Below are 20351 nucleotides of genomic sequence, written 5' to 3'. Positions count from 1 at the left end.
ATCCCTGAAAGCTAATTCAAAATTGCTGGCATTTTATAATGATCATCCAAAGATGTGAAATTCTGTAAAGCAACTAGAGCGTTCTCAGACTTCACAACAAGACTACTTTTAATGTAATTATAGCAATTAAGACCCTTCTATTAATAACTTTCTTTTCAGATTAACAAGCCACTAATGTAGTAAAATATAAAGAGGTTTCTAATTACAGTGACAACATTGTGATTTTTGAAAACTGTTTAATAATGTGAGATAAATGACTGCCAACTTGCATTAAGATGTTTTAGGAATCCTGCATAGACCTGATGTTTGATAATTCTGTTTTGAAGACATGATTTGAATTGCAAATTGTATTCAAAGGAAAGTGTAGCATTCTTCTGCCAGAAGGAGTAGAATCTTTATTTGCAGTGCTGAGCAGACCTTTAAAAGCATAGCAGCACTTGATAAAACAAGTCTGTAATTTGTTGTTATTTAATGTAGCTGGCCATCTGATGAAAAGCACGGTGATGACAGAAAAATTTCTCTTCATAATCTGAGAGGATCAAAATCTTAAGTGAATTATCTGGTTTAAACACAGTATTCTCTCAATAGGAAAGATAAGCTAGTCCACAAGAAATAAATAAATATATGTTATTTGATTTAGCATCAGGAAATTGTAAAGTGTTGGAACTGAGTTTCTGTTTGATTGTTTCAGAACACTGTATCTATTTTTGGTATATACGAAGTTACTCACTCGCTGTATAGGAAGCTCCTGGATTCTTGAATACTTTTTTTTCAAATGTTATACGGGTTTAAGGAAGAGTTATTATTCATATTTTATATATGAATACGAAGATACAGTTACATCAGATTTCTCAAAGAGAAATCAGTAAGATGTAAAGAATGTTAGGTGACTACTTTTCTGATTTTTTAATCTGCAATACACTATTCAGAGTCATGTAACCTTTTCAGGTTACTGAGCCTAGGGTGAATGCTCGCTGAGCTACATGGCATTCACAGGTTTCAGACTGAGATACCAAATCACGACAAGTTTTTGTGAACACAATTTTTCAGAAGTTTATAATATGGCAAAGTTAGATTCAAATTCACCTATTATTCACACACCATGGAAAGAGAAAACTCAGGCTTACTTTCTGAAAAAAATTCAAGTATTCATTGCACAGATTAGAAGTGCTGCTTACAGTTGGATGCATTTTTTGAGGGCATAACTGAATTAACAAAAAGGCAGTTTTACTTCATCTGATGTCATTTGTGAGGCTGGGCTAAACTTGACAAATAGGTTTTATTAAAAAAAAAAAAAGCCATTTACAGGGGACTTTTGCAAAACCAGAAAAGTTAAAAAAAGACTTTTACAAAACTTTATCTGCTATGCAGAATGAAGTTTCCAGGGATTATAGAAATTTCCCAGTTTATATATTCTAAGTGTGACTACACTCGCAACTATCCCATATTAAAGGGAGTGGATAATTAGCCAGAAGCAGGGGGTGCTCCTTCAGCAGGGCTTCAGCACAAAAAGGGATATATTAGAAAAAGAACATTTCTTGTCAAAGCTCTTCTGCTCAGTGTAAAATATTTTAAGAACATACTTGGTGAGACAGAATGTTTCCTTGCCTTAGAGGTTACAGGATTTGTGTGGGAGATTCAGTATAAAAAGACACAGTATTAGATGAAGATCTCCCATACTACTACAGTTGAAGGTCCTGACCACAAGACTATCCAAAAGGAGATCTGTACATCCACTTCACTTGTTTGCTGGATGTAGCCATTCACTTCTATTCAAAATGCTTCCAAAATGAGAATAGGCACAAGAATTTTTATCTCTGACAAAAGAAGGCAAAATAATCTCCAGAATTCATGTTTTAGGAAACACCTTAATTATCTGGCATTAAAAATAAATCAACTTCTTTCTCTCCTCTACCGTTCCACATCCACGAGCAAATAAAAGAAAAAAGAAATGACAATAAACAATTTTTTAAAGAAGAATTATACCGGGATGTGAGGCAGCAAAGCTTTCCTCTGAAACGGTTGATGTTTGACAAAGTCACAACAAACTGAAAATAGACTCTGTACTGGGAAGTGTTGGATAGTCTTGGCTGATGGTACTGTATTTTGTCATTCATGGAAAAATGAGCAAAGAAAGAAATGAAAGAAAAAAACACTGAGAGGCAGACATGTACTTGGGCACACTGACTGCTGACTTTCTTTTCTTGTGTACCTTTTTGTATATATTATTGCCTTAGTAAGATAAATGCAAGATGCTATCAAGCTGTATTAAAATACCTTTTTTGAGAAAGAAAGGCAACACAGGGATGAGAAAAGTAAACTAAGACTTCAGTCGCCCCATATAAGGGAATGGGAAGAAGATGGAAACTAAATAACAGAGAGCAAAGGGTAAGAGAATGCATACATAGAAAAAAAACAAGCGAAAATGTACGAAAAGCTCTGATCTGATGAACAATGTTGTTCATACTCTTTCTTTTTAATAACGTCTTGTGAATTTTTTAGTCTTTACCAGTAAAACAGTATAGCTGGTGCATATATAAAACAGATGTCAGAAATTCTGCTGTAATTTTACATGCCTAATACAGACAGAAAAGAAGAAACACACTACATGGGCAATGAAGTGAAAACACAAAATGAGATATAACTTCAACTGCTTCTATTTTCTTCAGCATTAATGCATCATATTCTATCCAAAAGCTTTGAGATAGCAATACACCCATTGCTCATTAGAACTAGATGCTTGACCAGTGAATGATTTGTTTTTCAGTCTTTAGCTTATATACTGTAATTATTTTACTACTGCCCATTGAACAAGCCCGAATCTAGACTGTACTTCAAGGTGTGCAGACATACTGATAATCGTTGGGACTCACAGACTTGTTTTTGTACAACAGACAGTTTCCCAGTGATACAGTATAGAAGACATGAATTCTGGAGTGTCTCCTGAACAACCAGCTACCCATGCTTGCCTCTGCCTGACCCATCTTCAAGGTCCAATCCCTAAACTTCTTGGTGTCCCCTCTGGACACTATTTTGTAGTAAAGCTGTCTTGCAGCTGTATTTAATAGTACTACTGCTCCTGTTTCTGCAATGACTTCTCCCTTTATCTGGCCCCCTCATTCTGGAGTTCCATGAGAACTTCTCCACTCCCAGCTACACCATCATGCCCCTCTCCTTCTGCCCTCTGTGGTGTTTGATTTCCTGCACAACCAGTTCAGCTCACTAAGATGATGGGAAACTAATTAATCAAAAGACAAGTGCATTTCTCCTGGTCTACTGAGTTGAACTGGCTACCCAAGGAATCAGAGGAGCACCAGAGGTGGCACAAGACAGGTCATGAGACTGTGCAAAGGGCAGCAGGGAGGGAAGAAGGGAAGAAAGGGAACTGCTGCTTTATTCAGAAACGGTTGTTAGATATGATTAGTTGTCTTCTCTAATTGCTCCTCATCTACATAGGTACCTTTATTGAATTATTTTTTTAAGTACATGAAAATCTTTCAATTGTCCCCAAAACACGCTTCTTAATTGTATGCAAGCCAATAAACCATTTAAAGTCACGGGCACTATGTGGCTGTGTGAAGCTAAACACACAGGCAAACCACATAGGACAAGACCTAACAAAGACCTAATGCAGTAAGTGTACATAAGCATCAGCCTGTGGCTGAACTCATGCCTTTGTAGGCTCTTTGTTGCTTTTGAAAATTCTTTTTCATTTGCTGAAAATGCAGTTTGCCCTGATTCTTGATCTGTTCTTGAGACGTCACCTTTTTTTTGTAGTGAATACCACTCCTGCAGATCAGTCCTCTTCAGCCATGCTTTTCATCTGTTTCAGAGCTAGAAAACCTACAAAGTCCTTGAAGTCAAACATACAGTGGCCAAAGTGAATCACATGCCACAGATACAAATAACATGTTTTTCAATTTAAATGAAGGCACAAAAGTAGGGAAATTCCCTGCACCAATGGCTTAAGAATCTCAACTAGAATTCTCACCTGCTGGATTAGGGCCTAAAAAATTTGTATTAAAATAGGGGCAGCAAGTGCTAGACTCATAGCAAAGTCATATCATTATATGACACCACTTAAGTGTGAAGAAGGATTAGAGTGCAGTAGAAAATCTTCCAGGACTGAAAAAAAAAAGAAGGGGCAAGCCCAAGCAGGGAGTTTACCTACTGTAGTTTAGATAATTGTCCTAATTTTGATTTTTTTTCTGTATACCATACATAACAGTAGAAACTATAAATCATTTCCAGTGAGACTAGTCCTTTGACAAGCTGTAAGTTACTGGATAAGATCTCAAATTGGTACCTTTCTGGTTGAGCTAAGAGTGGGTTTGATCAGTGACAGAAAAAACAAGAGCATCTGATCTATTGATGTGTCAGCTTAGAGATGTATGACCCTAATGACAACCTCAGTCCACTTAAGAGAAAAATTTCTGCTTGCAGGGCCAAGCCAGAAGTTTTTTCAATGCCTATAAAAGGAGTCTCATATGCAGGAAAGCTGATGATCAGTACTTGTTTCCTAAGACTTAACAGGCTTGCTTTACCTCAGATCTAGGTGGCAAATATCCTAAGAGTCTGTAATTATGAATGGACACATAAAGAATTCAATTACCTATTAATGTTCCCTGGCATTTGTAGTCACAAAAGTGACTTTTACTTACTTCCAATAGTGTTAGACATCACCTCTGCAAGCCTAGGTTTAAGTTATTAAACATACATTATAGCAAAAGAGTCACTATGTTTCCATCCAGCTGGTACTTACATTATCCTTTTCTAGACATTATATACAGTCTTGATGTAAATTCTTACTAATGGAAAATCTGAGAACTGCAGAACATTTGCTGAGCTCTCTTGCATGGGAAAGAAGCCAAAGAATTGCTCATAACATTATATTGTCAGCAGAGCTGTATAGGAAATTATTTCCCATGCCATAGTTTTGGGAGAGATCAAAAATTGTCTTGCATTGCATTGGAATGAAACCAAGAATGTTCAAACTGAGAAACCTGGCAGAAACTCCCCTTGCCCTTTACTTAACTAACTACCCCCATAGTGAAAGTGAAAAAGTGAAAAAAATCAACATGTGAATTTATAACCAAAGTGAAAAAATTCACCATAGTAACATTTTTCAAGTCTGAGCCAGGTAGAGCAGGTTCACATATTGGTCTTCTGTAACTCACGTAAATACCTTACTCCTAGGTGAGATGGAAATATTTTTCCTGTGTTCTCTCACTGTGATCAGAAATTCCACTCCTAGCATCTGAATTCCTGCAGAAAGTTTTGATTTCAAAGAACTGGCCTGCTCTCATGATAAAATAAAAACTGTTTGGGATAAAATTTCCAAATAATTCTAGTTTCAAAATTTTGCTACTGGAGATTGAGAGACCTCTGACGCAATTTTCAACAACAAAAAGGGTTTAAACTCATTGACTTAGGTAAAGTCAATGCAGCTAATAGACAAACATCACATTTTTGGATCTCATCAGATGGAAAATACAAGTGTCTAGATAGGTGTCCCAAATCAAAGTGAAATATTAGAATCCAACAGAAATTATAATGAGGAAAAACTGCCTTAACAGAATTCCTAAAAAAAAAAAAAAAAAAAAAAAGATCATATTTGCCTTTAGCTATTTTTTCACATCTTCAGGTGAAACAGCACCTCTCAGTACTGTCAAAAATCTAGTAACAGAATCACAGAATGGCTGAGGTTGGCAGGGACCTCTGGAGGGCATCTGGTTCAACTCTCCTACTCAAGCAGGGCCACCTCCGGCACGTGGCACAGAACCATTTCCAGTTGGCTTTTGGATATCTCCAAGGAGGGAGACGCCATAAACTCCCTGGACAACTTGTGCCAGTGCTCAGTCACCCTCACAGTGAAAAAGTGTTTCCTGATGCTCAGAGCGAGCCTCTTGTGTCTCAGTTTTTGCCCATTGCCTCTGGTCTGTAACTGGGCACCAGTGAAAAAAAAAGCCTGGCTCTGTCCTCTCTGCGCTTTCCCTTCAAATATTTACAAATATTGAAGAGATCCCCCTGAGCCTTCTCCAGGCTAAACAGTCCCAGCTCTCTCAGCCTTTCCTCGTGTAAGAGATGCTACAGGTTTTTAAGCGTACATGCTGGCTTTCACTGGACTCTCTCCACCAGACCTGTGTGTCCCTTGTACCAGGGCGCACAGAACTGGCCACAACACTCCAGGCACGGCCTTACTAGTGCTGGGTAGAGGGGAACGATCATCTGCCTCAACCTGCTGGCAATACTCCTCCTAATGCAGCTCAGGATACCATTTGCCTTCTTTGCTGCAAGGGCACGTTGCTGGCTCGTGGTCAACCTGGTGTCCACCAAGACTCCCAGGTCCTTTTCTGCAATGCCGCTTTTCAGCTGGTCAGCCCCCAGCATGTACTGGTGCCTGCAGCTGTTTCTTCCCAGTTGCAGGATTTTGCAGTTCCTCTTGTTGAACTTCATGACGTCCCTGTCAGCCCATTTCTCCAGCCTGTCAAGATCCTTCTGGATGCCAGCGTGACCCTCTGGTGTATCAGTCCCATCTCCCAGTTTTGTGTCATCAGCAAGTTTGCCGTGGATACACTCTGCCCCATCACCCATTAATGAAGATGCTGCTCTCATCTACCGAGCCAGTCATCTCAACATAAAAAGTTATCAGGCTGGTCAAGCATGACTTCCCTTTGGGCAATCCATGCAGACTATCTTTTTGTCCTTTATGAGCCTGGAAATGGTTTCCAGGATTACCTGCTCCACCACCTTCACAGGGATAAAGGTGAGGCTGACTGGCCCATAGTTCCCTCAGTCCTCCTCCTTCCTTTTTCTAAACATAGGAGCAACATTTGCTTTCCTCTAGCCTTCAGGCACTTCTCCCAGTCACCATAACTGATCAAAAATTATCAATGGACCTCACAATGATATCATCCAGCTTCCTTGGCAGTCATGGGTACCTCCCATCAGGGCCCACAGACTTACATATATACATTTTGCTTGTGTATGCCCTGGCATGATCTTATTCCACCAAAGGTACATCTTCCTTGCTCTAGTCTTTCCCCCTGGTCTCTGGGATTTCTGAAGGCCAGTCTTATTACTAAAGACTGAGGTGAAGATGGCTTTCAGTACCTCAGCCTTTTTCATGCCCTGTGTCACCAGGGCCCCTGCCCCATTCAGCAGCAGACGCATTTCCCCTACTCTTCCTTTTGCTACTTGTGTACTTAAGAACCCCTTCTTGCTGCTTTTGACATAACTTCTCAGGTTCAACTCCAGGTGAGCTTTGGCCTTCATGCCTTTGCATGCTCAGGCAGTGCCTCTGTATTCCTCCCAGGTTATCTGTCCCTGCTTTCACCTTCTGTACATTCCCTTTATGTTTGAGTTTGGCCAGGAGCTCCTTGTTCATCCATACATTAAATATTTATGGAAACTTACTATACAATAAGCTTTTCAAAGAACAGAAAGTGTAGCTCTGGCTTAGTATTTTTCTGATACCATATTTAAAAAATTTTAATAATACAATTTATGATACATTTTGAGGGGTTTTTTTGGTCTAAGTAAATTTACCTTAATTGGAGATTTAATAATGCAGGAACTTTCTCCAGGTTGGCATCACTGATTTTGTGACTGGGACTAAAAAGCAGAGATGAATTAAAGAATTAGCTCCGTTCTCCAATACCTAATTTCTGACTTATACCCAGTAAACGACTAAAAAGCCTAAAAGTTACACACTATAATGCTTGGCTTCTACACTTGGACACCTAAAGCACACAGAGTTCATGGAGCAGTTCCATAATCCAGAACAGACTCCAAGCCATGAAACACTGAGCAAGCAAAGAACCACAGTCAGCAAGCAGCTGCCTCCCAGCTTATCTGAATCACCCATACTTGATAGAAAACATCTCTGCCAGCGGGGAAACACAGCCTCCTCCCATCCCGGTTCTTTCAAAGAACAAAGCATGGCTCATTCTTTCCTGTTAGAAAAGATTTTTCTTTTATTGCTTTCTTCCCTTCTCTTTTTGCCTCTAATACTGTCCACAAGGTAGAAGATCTAGGTTCAAGTTCCTCTTCTGATTGAAGGAAGCTTTGATTTTCCCAGCAAGTGCCATAACTGTGACGCCACAGCACATTTTTCCACAATTTTGCCACTGTTTCAAGAACAGAAGAGTCAGAGGGACAGAGATGAAGAACAAGAAAGAGCAGGATTGTAGCCTGTGTTAGAGGTTCTTTGGATAACGAGTTGTCCTCAATTGTAAAACTGTAGGCTTACTCCATACTTGGTGAATGTAGGTCTTGGGACTGCGTACCTGCTAACTTAGATATACAAACCACTCTCTCACTACCTCAATGGGCCTCTTTTTCTCTTCTGTACAGTGGTACTATTGCAAAAGCGTAGTTAAAACATTTTGTTTAACTGTGTAGCCAAAGTCTGCCAGCTAGGCCACAGTCCTAACAGATGGAAGCTGTAGTTTGAATCCCCGTCGAGGGGGATTACAATTTTGTATTCCAATTTGGGAACAAGTTCACTATCTACTCGGGCATTACAGAAAAAGTGGGGCAGTCTGTTCTCACTGAATTCTTTTAAAAAAGCAATAGCTGTTATTGAATTTTGTAAGGATCTTAAAGCAGCCTCTATTTCACGTGTGGTCTCAAACTTCCTAACACATTAAACCTCTCTGAATTGTTAAATACAAGAAGTTTAGTCCATAGAACTTGACTGGATCAAGCACGAAACCGGTGTCAAATTACTCTGTCATTCACAGAATCTCAAATCTAAGTAAGCAAAAAGTAATACATTTAACGAACAGCGGAGAACTAAATATAGGCTTAGCTGGAAAGCAGATACTCAGTAATGCAGTAAGATTTGTATCTTTTGGTTTAGGCACCCAAGTGCCCTTCTGGGTTTTTTACTGGACCTACCTCAAGACATTCTAGGTAACATTCCCTTGTTCTATCCAAATGGATACAAAAAGGCAAATGTTATTCCTTTCTCAAACTGAGATTTTTTGTAAAAACAAAATTAGTGTATTAAGCCACTTAGAGGCAAGACAGACTCCTATATTTATATTGCACTTAAGAATATACTTACAAAAAAAATAATCTTAAAAGCACACAGTTTCATTAGTTGTAACGTACGAAGCACCGAGTAAACAGTGCAACTAGAAGAATTTAGATGGAAGCTAGTCTGAAGTATTTGCTTCAAAGTTTAAACAAATGAACTGTTTATTAAATAACAGCTTTACTAGAAACAAATTTTCAGCATTGCTAAGTCATTGTAACACTACCCTTTCTCACATACAAGGATAAACTTATAAATCTTATAATATCATGTATTATATGGACTTATAATCTACATATCTAATGTTTTGAGATACATAGTTACTCCAAATGCATTCATCATTATGGTATCTAAGTGCAAAGAAAATCATAAAACCAGGAAGACAATCTGACAGATCATCCATTCTCTGTTTTCTGGGTTCCCAGAAGTGTGTATGGTAGAAGTATTAGCTTTTTCCCATCTTCTGCCTGTTGTCTCCATGAACTTTGTTGTGGGAAAGTTGATGCTGCAATGTGTCTTATTCTTCCTTCAAAAAATACTAATATTTAAAACAGCTGTTCTGTATTTCCTAGGAAGTTATGAGAAAGCCCAGCTCTCTGCCCTGGGACATTTCAGTGCTGTGTGAGCCTGGCATCTTCAGAATCCTTAAGGGGAAGAGCTATACAGGATCACATTCACAAAATACAAAGTTATTTCTGCCAGGCTAATTAAAGTCATAGAAAACACAGAAAAGAATTAGAATCTTACAATGCATTCTTTATTGATCAAGGTCTCAGAGTAACTGTGTTCCAAGAACAATCTGCTGGTTTGCAAAATAGAAGTCTCACATTACTGTCTGCATTTTCCATTACTTGCACAAATTTGTAGGCTCCATTTACAAATTCATAGATAGGAAGGCTGTTAAAGTATACTATATTTTGGCACTAAATTACACAATTGAAAGATGCACAAATCAAAACCAGAACATCTCCAGCTCAAGAGGTTCAAGAAAAATATAAGCAAAGAAGTTATTATTAAGCCAGCAGTATCATAGCTTGGGGGGGGGAGAAGAAAAATGACATGATCAAAGCTATTATTTTGCTATTATTCTCAGGGAGATAAGAATAAGCAAAATATACCTAAATCATACAAGATTTCGTTTCACCTTTTTAACTTCCTAAAATGAAAATATGCTTCTACATCCATTCCCAAATGGAAAGCATATAATGAGGACTATGATACTTTCATTTCTCTGCTTAGCACAGTCAAAGTACCTAGCGAGTCTTTGTAATTGCTGGCATTTTTCACTATTGCATTATATCATTTGACAACGCATTCACTGAACAGGAGTAATCTCCTGCTTAGTCCTTTGATTTTAGTCTGAGGAAGCTGTGAACATGGATGGTATTCAAACTATACGGTCCCAGGCATACCAACTCTTCAGGCACTCTTAACTTCCCCTGGTCTTTCATCCCCCAAATCAGCAGGAAGGAACTACTAAACCAAACAAAACAGAATGAGAGCAAGAAATTAAAAACAACATTTTAAACCAAAACAAAATTCATGCAACAGCCCTTATTATTCACCTCTCTTCAGAACAGGCACACACTGAGCACAGCAGCATTACCTGATGGTCTATGTTCTCTTATTTTTTCTGTTACAGCTTGAGACCATCCTCTCTTAGTTTTGTATTGAACTTCTAGGCCAAGGACTGCTGTATAGATTCATTAGTAGGAGCGGTTGGCCCATACCATACACCATGATGCCTGTGCCAGCAGAAAAGTCAGAGTTTTGCTTCTACCCATTAACAGACAACAAACAGACCCAGTCTCATTTTCATTTTGTTAAAAACATCTTTCAACAAGTGATGGCAGATCAAAAAATTAAACACTGAAAGAGAAGTATGTTTGGCCTCCAGGGAAGATGACCTAAGAATTACTTGAGAAAAGCTGGTATTGTGTGAAGAGAAAAATTAGTTTAGACAGATAAATGACAAAATAGTCTACCAAATTATTCACCACCACTGTCTAGGGTAGCTGTAAAGTCTGTATGAACATTTGTTACTTTTTCCAAAGATCACAAGAAATATGAAGGAAGAAAATATTTATGGAAGTATTCAATCTTGCAAATGTTTGATTATTCTGTCATTTTATGTTACATATGCATGATATATAAAATATATTTTATCAGCGACATCCCAGGACTGAGCACATTCATATGAGTTTGAAGACTAGAATTAAAGTCTACATGTTTTTTCACAATATCCATCCAGCACCAGCAGGAGAAAAAACTGTCGTTTGGTTCAATAAATAGGAAAAAAATCACTGCTGTAAAACATGTGGTAACCCATGATGAGATCAGGTTCTGGTGCATCGAAATCTCTTGAGTGGATGCAGGCGAAAGCAAATCCACAGGGGCAAAACCCGCCATTTCCCCCAGGGGTAGCAGGGCTGAGAGGGAGCAGAGTTGGGCCACAGAGACCGCGTCGAAGAGTGGTTCTGTGCAATTGCAGCGTTTGGGCTGGGCAGAGGGTCGGCAGCGGGGTCTGGGCTGGGCAGAGGGTCGGCAGCGGGGTCTGGGCTAGGCAGACGGAAGGTGGGCAGCGGGGGCTGGGCTGGGCAGGCCAGCAGTAGGCTCCTGCCCCAGCTGCCATACCTCACCCTTGGCCGCCACCTGCACAGCAGCCCTGCTCCCCACCCGGCCCTTTACCAATGGGCACAACCAACTCTCCTGCGTTGCCTCCTCGACAGCTCGGCCCCGCAGGGTGAAACTTTCACTGCTTTTACCAAGGCGTGCCCAGCCCGCCCGCAGCACGGCCCGAGCACGGGCAGCCCCTGGCGGCTGGGGCCCGGCCCCTGCAGGCACGGCCGCGGCTGTGGGCACAGTCGGCAAGGCGAGGGCTCGCCCGCGCTCCGCGCCCCCTCTTACGCATGTCAATAAATCATCGCAGTCCGAGACTTTTCCTTCCGCCCCCTCTTTCGGCAGGCACCGCGTTTCCAGGCGTCTGTAACTCAAAGGTAAACCGCCGCGCCAGCAAACGCCTTGCCCTGAGCTTATCGTCCCGCCGGGGATGACTCAGGCGCCCTGCCCGCGGGCAGCCCCAGCCCGGCCCGGCGAGGATGACTCAGGCGCCCTGCCCGGAGGGAGCCCCGGCTGCCCCGCCGCCGGGCCGAACCGAGCCGAGCCGAGCCGGCAGGGCGGCGCGGCGGCGGCGGGTGATTGGCTGGCGGGCCGGCGGGGGCCGGGCGGGGGCTGGCTGCCGCCCTGCCTTTGTTCGGCTGCGGCCGCTGCCGCAGGGCAGCGGAAGTTTGAGCGCGGCGGCGGGCGCGAGGGGCGGCGGGAGCCACCTCACCTCCGCGCACCGCAGCCGGGCACCGCCGCCGGGAGCCGCCCCGCACCCCGCCCCGCTCCGGAGCCCGGCCCGGCGGCAGCATGGACCTGGAGAGTAAAGTCAAAAAGGTAAGGTGGGGGCTGCCCGCCGAGTTACCTGCCGCGCCGGCCCGCGTCCCCCTCCCCAGGGAGTGGCGGCCGCGGACCCGGGTCGCTCCCCGGGCGCTGGGGCGGGCGGCGGGGCCGTGTGCCGCTCCCGGCGGGCTGCTCCTCCCGCTGGGGCTCCGCCGCCCCGTCTGAAGGCGTGAGGGGTGGGGGGCTGCCGGCGGGGTGACCTCCCGCCGCCGCCGTGTCCTCCTGCCGTCGCCGCGGCCTCAGGCGGAACAAAAAGCTGCTCCCGGCGCTCGGTGAGGCGCAGCGCTCCGTGTCCCAGGTAGGCGGGTGGGTACCCCTGCCCTGTCAGGCAAGTGAAAGCGTGTATCCCCTTCCCCCCCCCCAAAAAAAAAAAAAAAAAAGAAAAGGCAGACAACCCGCTAGGATGTAATAGTTATGTTCAGGTACGTGCTCTGTGTGTGCAGGTGTGTGTGAAACCCAAATTACATCCATCCGAAACGCTGTTCGTGGATATGCTGAAGATGAATTCCAGACCTTTGATGTCACTAGCCCCCTACAAACGCGTTGTCAGCGTCTGTACGGATTGCCCTCCCGAAACAGTAACTCAGGGTTGTGTTGTGGGTTCGGTTTTTTTAAAGGCATACTGACTAGTTAGTTTGGAGTCAAGCTGGGAAGAAGTGAAGGGTAAGTAACAGGAAGGGATAGGTAGACCCGTTGTATTGGATCACTTTCCAAAACTCACTATTAAAACTTTCATATGCAAAACCGACTTCACGTGGGATGTACTTCTAAAATTTTTAAACTAAATGCAGCACTTAAGCGATGAATTCTTTTAGTAAAAACTTCTTTACAGTATCTGTTGTGACACCTTGATGAAGGCAGAAGGAGCTTTGTATATGGACATAGGTTAAATCTATTATGTAACCCTTATTGATATATGAAAACTAGTCTCTTGAAATGTATGTTGTATGATCATGCATGGCTTGTATTCCTAAATCGTTACATTTAAGGGTGCCAACTGGTTTTAAAGTATGCATATGCACTTTTCTATACCTGTGTGCGTTTCCAGCCTGCAAGCTGGAAATGGACTCAGATACGGAAGTATCTGTGCAGTGTGCAAGGCTACCTGTTAAGTCAAGACTGAGTCCTAGTGAAGCCTGTTACCCTCTACTTTCAGCTTTCTTCAAGTGATGTCACCTGGATGAGGGTCCCGGTTTGGAGAAACTACCTATCTCACCCACCCCCTTCAACACTAGGCCATCAGTGATAGATGGGTGTAGCTAAGTACTATCAATGTCGTCAGAAGCTAGTTATGGACACAGGGTTGTGCCCCTTCTGTGACTGCTTGTGTGTAGTGAAAACAAGTTTCTTGAATAGATTTGCTCATATTTTGTAAGCATGATTTGAAACTTAAACTTGATTTCATGGAGCTTGTTCACTCAAAGTTGGTTTTTTTTTTAACTCCAGAAGGGGAGAGATGCATATTTGTGGAAGATAGAAAAATTCTGAATAGGAATGCTCTATTTAAATAGAAAGAAAAAAAGTGCTGTGAAACACTGATAAAATTCTGCTGGTAGTGGAGTCTTGGTGTAAATGAACTTGTGGTTGCTGAACGTGTGCTTTATATTGCACTGTAATTATTGGGTAGTTGTGTGTGTTCTAAGTTTATTTGACTATTTTTGTCATATTTTTCTTTGGTAATTTTTTACTCTTCTCTTTCATCAACTTCAAAGATTCCTGAAGACTTTTCTGAACCAGCTCAGACAGACACGGAAGCTACTGCCACAAAAAAACCCAGCAAAGCTCTGATTGTAGGAAGTAATGTACATTTTCTATTATGTTCAGCTTTAGTATTAATACAGCTAAGAGGTGTTTATGATGTGAAGAACTTCACATTTTCTCTGTTTCTACTACGTATATGTTCAGAAAACTTCTGTTCTTCCCCTGTCTTCACTCCTTTGTTCATATCTCCTCACCACCTCTTTCTTTGTAGCTTGGGTGTGGAGCTCATTTCCCAAGATAACAGATAAAGATTTGTGACAAGTCAGTGCAGGGAGAACTGGGAACCTTTGCTATGTACCAGTGTGTTCAGTACTAAATCTTTCTCTCTTGATTACTGATACTGTAAAAATCTGCAGAAGTCTTTATTAAGTATGCTGAAATGAATAACAGTTCACATGAACTCCACAACAGCTGCATGTCTTCAATCTCCATCCTTCAATTCCTTTTCTCAACCTGTTTGTTTCCTTATCTCTTACTTCTCTCCCCCTGGCCCCCTGCCTTTTGTAGAACATTCTGGAAAGTTTGCAGTCAAGTTTATCAAAACCAGTAAACTACTTGGCCTTTATAACAAATTTGTCTTGAGATAGAGATGTCCATGTCAGATTTGTAGTCCACCAGCAGTAATGGGTTACTTAACCACTCATCATGGTTCTCACCCCTGTCTGTCTTGTACCCTGGACGAAAATAATTTGAGTCCTTTTACAAAATCTGCTTGCTACCTTATGTTAACTTTTTATTTTCTAGTGACTTGTACCTGTTTCCCACCTGGCAAATGGAGGTAAATGTTAGAGAGTAGTGAGTGGCTAACCTGCCTGTTGGGCAGGAAGTTCCAAGAACACTGGGCAGAAGAAAGCAGGAATTGCCATGTTGTCCCTAATTAAGTTGTCCTTCCCTTGCTCTTCTGAACTCAAGTCCAAGGTCAGAAGTTGGCTGTTTCATAACCCTGATGTTCAGCACAGCAGAGGGAAATGAATGCCCAGTGGAGCAGGGTGTGGTATAGAGGCTCAGACACTGCTGATACCGTAGAAAAACTTCTTCCCCTGCCCACAACTGCTAACGTATAACCACAGAGGGTAATGTAACGGAATGTTTTTCTGCTTCTAGAAAACTCTAGAGATGTAGTTTCCAAGGTGATGTTTCTGAGATTTCTCCCAAGTATCAGTACTCCATTCTGCAGTTGTGAGCTTCTGCATTGTCTCTTTGGGAAGCTGCTGTAGGTTTTCAAGCAGCTGGTACTGTACTGGAGAGACATGCGCGTGTATGTGAATAGTACATTTATATTTGTATAGTGTGCAACTTCCCTGTAGTCAGGTCACTATGCTTCGTGGACACATAAAATGACTGGCAGATGCCTAGGCAGTGAAGCTGGGGGGATACAGCTGCAAGGCAGTCTTTTCCACTACTGTGTGAATGCAAAGTCTGATACCTTGCTGTCTGTTACAGTTTCCCTTTAAAAGGGATGGGGAGTTTAAAGCTGACAATAGTTTTCTCCTTTTTCTCAGGAGGAATTGGATTTGCTCTGGCATTTGAGAATTGTGAAGATAGCTTTGTATATTAAAAGAGATTGCACAACAGAGCTGAAGCCTGAAAACAGTAGCTCCAGCTTGAAAAGCACTTGTGCAACAAACAGACCACTAATTCTTCCAAATACAATGTATGCTGTGTTCTCAAACCTTGCTTTGAGGTTATAGGGAGAATGAAGATTTAGTGCTTTTGGTTGAAGACTCTGTTAAAACAAAGTTCTGCTAGTCTGGATTCCTGCCCTGTCTGTCACCTCTGTCAACTTGGTAAAATGAATCAGTAGGTCATGGTCCTGCTAGCAGCATGGTCTCACGCTTCAGTGGAGAAAATAAGATTCTGGCAGCGGGTCTGTTCTGCATAAGGTTTCACAGTGTGGTACTTTCTTTATAAAAGGAACTTTGATTGTGATGGAGAAGGGGCAAAAGAGTTTGGGGAGAAGAGGTACAACTTCTCCGATGTGGAATATCTGCATAGTTCTTTTTCTATGGCATGAGGCTTGGTTTTGTTCTGTTATGGTGGAAAACCAAACGCGGAGTGCTTTAGACATTATTAAGTCAACAACTGTAATACTCCGATAAATTAATGGTGAGTAAAGTATGTATAGGAGCAAAGTCAACTTTTTTCATGTTCTGCAAAGCATGATTTAGTAATACCTGCTGGGCTATGCTTCCTGTTGAGGTCACTGTTTGTTTTTGGTGTTACTGCCATGGAAACCCATGATAGTAGAGCTTTTCTGTTTTTCCTTATGTAGTAAGATCAAGGAAAGGCAGTTTTATTCATGGCTGGGTTTTGCCTGCAAGGAGAAGTATGGAAACAAGTGTGGAGATGTTAACAAAACTGAAGTAGTTCCTCTCACAAGGAAACTGAGTAACTGTTTCCTGCATATGTTGTGTTGGGATTTCCCCCGCTCCCCCTCACACTTTTTTTTTTTTTTTAAATACTGACATGAATAGTTTTCTGCAACGCCTATTTGAACGCACACTGCTGGTTACTTTTTGTCCAGCATTACATGGATATCACCTTGGCAAGGCAAATATGGCACTGCTAAATTAAACTTTTTGATGTTTTTCCTGTGGCAAAAGTACTCCTCAGGTGTTTGACCATAAAATATCACGAAATGCCTGAATAGCGAGCTAAGAATGCAGGACTGCGTGACTTCTAAGATCAGGTGAAACTTTATTTGATATGGTGTAAATACAAGCCAAGTATTAAACAATAGTATGGAAGATTAACTTCCTTTTAAATTATATCTAAAAATAAAAAATACTTTATTTAAAGTATTCTGTTGTTAAGGGAGCAAACATCTTTCTGCAAGTGTTCCTGGAAAAGAAATAATTTTCCTTTCCTCTAAGTAAACTAATAATAACAGTGAGTAGCAATTGTGAATTTTATTGGTAAAAGTTATTTAAAAACACATTTCCCTTACCTCAAAAAAAGTATACTGAATTTGCAAATTAATGGTTCTTCCCAGCAAATACAAACAAATTTTACAGATGTAATAGAGTAGATGTAGATTTATGTACTGTATTTAACAAATATATCTTACAACCTATTTTAAATAGATATGCATGTTTCATTTACATATATATAACTACTATATATGTGTATGGGATGTGCATGTGTATATATATATATGCTTTATGTAGGGCGTATATGTAAAAGATCCCCAATATCTACTTTCTGCTAACACGTGGAATGGGTGAGGTTCTTTGAGGTGCTGGAGACATGCAGGAAGAATAGGGCCGTGAAGATGAAAACTTGTCACACCTGTTACCTTGGGTCTTAGACTTGGTCAAATGAAGAGGTCAGGGGAGTAAGGAGACTTCTGTCATGACAGTTCCTGATTACAGCAGGTGTAACTTCACTCTGGTACTGTTGCATGTGTGTTTCTAGTCTTTCTGGTTTTTTTTAAAGTCTGCCTAACCCTTCCTGTATGCCTTGTTTTTAGTCTGAGGTTGTCTAGCTGCAGCTTCTAAAAGCACTGATTGGGGGGGGGGGGGGGGGGGGGGGGGAGGCATGTAGGTTTCCAGCTCTGCTTCTGAAAACCTAATATTAGAAGATGCAAGTGGGCAAGAGTATTGATACCAACACAAAGCACACCAAATATTGTGAAAACGCCGCTGCAGCACTGGGTGATGGATAGTGCTGTATCGGAGGTTTATAGGCAGTGCTATAGTGTCAGCTGCATTCAAACCTAGCTGGTGTCATACTGGACTTTGAGTAAATAGCACTTGTTTTCTGTCAGGCTGAGATACCTTTAATAGCTGTTAGTCTTTTGACAGTAAACTGTATAGCAATGCCTTAAATACTTAGATCCTGAGCTGTTTGTTATTTAGTTGAAGATGTTGCAATAAAATAAATTCTTAGTACTTGCATACTGTCATAGACTGCTGCAGCATCTTGATTTGGTCTTCTGTTTTTCCTGCCTGGGTCATCTTTTATTTTATTTTTTTTTCTTGGATGCAACCACTTTTTGGCATCCTTCTTTCTGTGCAAATGGACTTCCTTACCCAAGGAGGTAGTCCTTCCTTCCTTCTACATCTTAATTCCAGTCAACTTTTCCCTAGTTTGCAATGTATATTTAAAAAAAGCTAGGACAGACTTGCCATCAATTTTAATGGACATTTTAAATAATAACAGATATAGAGTGGTTCGTGGGATACTGCTCTTTATTACAGATGAAGCTTCTCATAGTGTCTGTAAAAGTCTTGTAAGAGCATTGTCTAGATACAAACATGTATTTTGTTTGGGTTTTTTTTCATTCTGGAATCATGAGAAATAACACAACTCTTCTGTTTTTAAAGTTTAAATGCTGGTAACCTATTTTAATTTCCAGTTTGTTGTGTTGCCCTACTAGAGAAGGCTTCTGCTGGTGCAGAATATTGTCATACAAGGTCAGGTGTCAGCAGTAAAGCATGCACAGCACATGAAAGTTCTCATGTGTCTTGTTCTCATGGTCTTTGGGTTTTTTTTGCATACTTGGCTTTACCTTCACATCTTTGGAAGTCCTAAGTACGTTGTGATATGCTAGAAATCAATTCTGTTGTGCTGTACAGGTGTGTTTGTGTTGTGTTGGAAATGAGAAACAGTATCACTTGACGTGGCCCTGCAAATATCCAGATGGATTAATACTGGAAGATTCCTGGGATTTTATGGTAAATCCAGGAGTAGCTTTAGCGTGGATCTCTTCGCTTCTGCCCTTGGAGCACTCAAGAACACAGCAGAAAGATCTGGAAAAAGGATAGTGAAGAGAATTTTAAGTCTGTTCTGGCGCTCTCTTAATGATTGCAGTCCACTAACGACAACTTTCTCGCTGTATAGCCACAACCTTTCAGTTTCTGGAGAGGTCTCAAACAGTGGAAGGACTTCTGATCTTCTGCAGCAGCAAATACTGGTATTGTGTCTTACTGGCTGTGGCAAAGTAAAAGACTAATACAGCTCACTCATCTGGTGCTACAGAAGTCTCCTCAAGGAGAGGAAGGAAGAGCAGCCAAAACCCAGGTTAGCTCTGGTCTTTTGGTGGGACTGAGGAGGTAAAACAGATCTGGTGGGAAGGAGACTAGAAATGCCAAGTGGAACTTCTGCATTTTGTTACAGCTTCCTCTTTTACCACCTTCTTACCACTGTACTCCAGGGGCTTCTTTGTAAAGAGGCAGGAAGGTCAGAGCAACTACCTTTATTTGAGGGCTATATATGTACTGGGTGTGATTACTATTAAATGGTAACTATTAAAATAAAGTCTTCCAGTGGAACTCTGCCAGGATACTCTTTGTATTGTTTGTGCTCAGCTGCTTAGCGGGAGGGAATAGAAAAGACAGAATTGGACTCTAGTCACTGTAAAGTGACTATATATATAGTGATAATATAGAGAGACAGTGGGCAGAAGCTGCAGTGTGAGAAATTAAGGTTAAACCTTAGATTTTCTTTCCTCTGTGTAGTCCAGTGTTGTAATGCGCTATTGAACCAGCAACTGGCCACGGCCCTGGGCAAATATGATTTCATTGCATCTGTTCTTTGTGAGCAATTGGGGTGACCTCCAGAGAGCCCTTTCAACTTAAAATAATCTATGCTGATTAAAAGCAAGTATAGGCAAGCTTTAAAAACTACTGTGCTTACATTTTAATTCATCTAACATTTCTTGGGGCTTATTTTTGTTTTTCCTGTGACTGTCAACAATAATCTTGTGTTCTGTGACGTTACACTTCTTTAACTATTAAAAAGCTAATCCTCCATTCATCACAACATTTTTTTCAGCCGTGCTGTGCGCTGTGGCCCAGTTTGCTCCATGAAGGAACAAACTTCCTAACAAACATCCATATTTTACCACATAAGAGGAACAATAGCTAACAAAGTATAATTGCATTTGTATCAGTCTGCAGACTAAACTGGCATTTTCATACCATCCTGTGTGGGGAGATGTTTTGTTGTCTGATGTCTGAAGTGTGCTGTATTTACAGGAATACAAATTCTGAAATTAATATTCTAAAATTGCAGCAAAGCAGGACTTCAACATTTGTTGGCAGGTTTAATAGAAGGGAGAGACGGGACTTTTTGGACTTTTATTCTTGGTCATGTTCCTGAAACT

The 20351-nt window shown here is 41.3% G+C and overlaps 1 protein-coding gene and 1 long non-coding RNA gene across 2 annotated transcripts in view; one reads left to right on the top strand and one right to left on the bottom strand.

The window, feature by feature from the left end:
- Nucleotides 1–9775: 9775 nt before the first annotated feature.
- On the bottom strand, nucleotides 9776–11951 carry LOC129784751 (uncharacterized). The gene is made up of 2 exons (XR_008747820.1): nucleotides 10647–11951; nucleotides 9776–10516 (listed from the first exon to the last, which is right to left on the bottom strand). It is a non-coding gene; the product is annotated as an uncharacterized LOC129784751 (long non-coding RNA).
- Nucleotides 11952–12295: 344 nt separating this feature from the next.
- The window catches only part of TES (testin LIM domain protein), a 28437-nt gene continuing 20381 nt past the window's right edge, over nucleotides 12296–20351 (top strand). Inside the window, exon 1 of the mRNA XM_055808460.1 lies at nucleotides 12296–12478. Within this exon, the coding sequence (XP_055664435.1) occupies nucleotides 12452–12478 (27 nt within the window). The 5' untranslated portion in view covers nucleotides 12296–12451. The remainder of the gene's footprint in view (nucleotides 12479–20351) is intronic.

The sequence above is a fragment of the Falco peregrinus genome, chromosome 6 (assembly GCF_023634155.1).
Source record: "Falco peregrinus isolate bFalPer1 chromosome 6, bFalPer1.pri, whole genome shotgun sequence".
Taxonomy (NCBI): Eukaryota; Metazoa; Chordata; class Aves; order Falconiformes; family Falconidae; genus Falco; species Falco peregrinus.
This window is presented reverse-complemented; position numbering and strand designations above follow the sequence as displayed.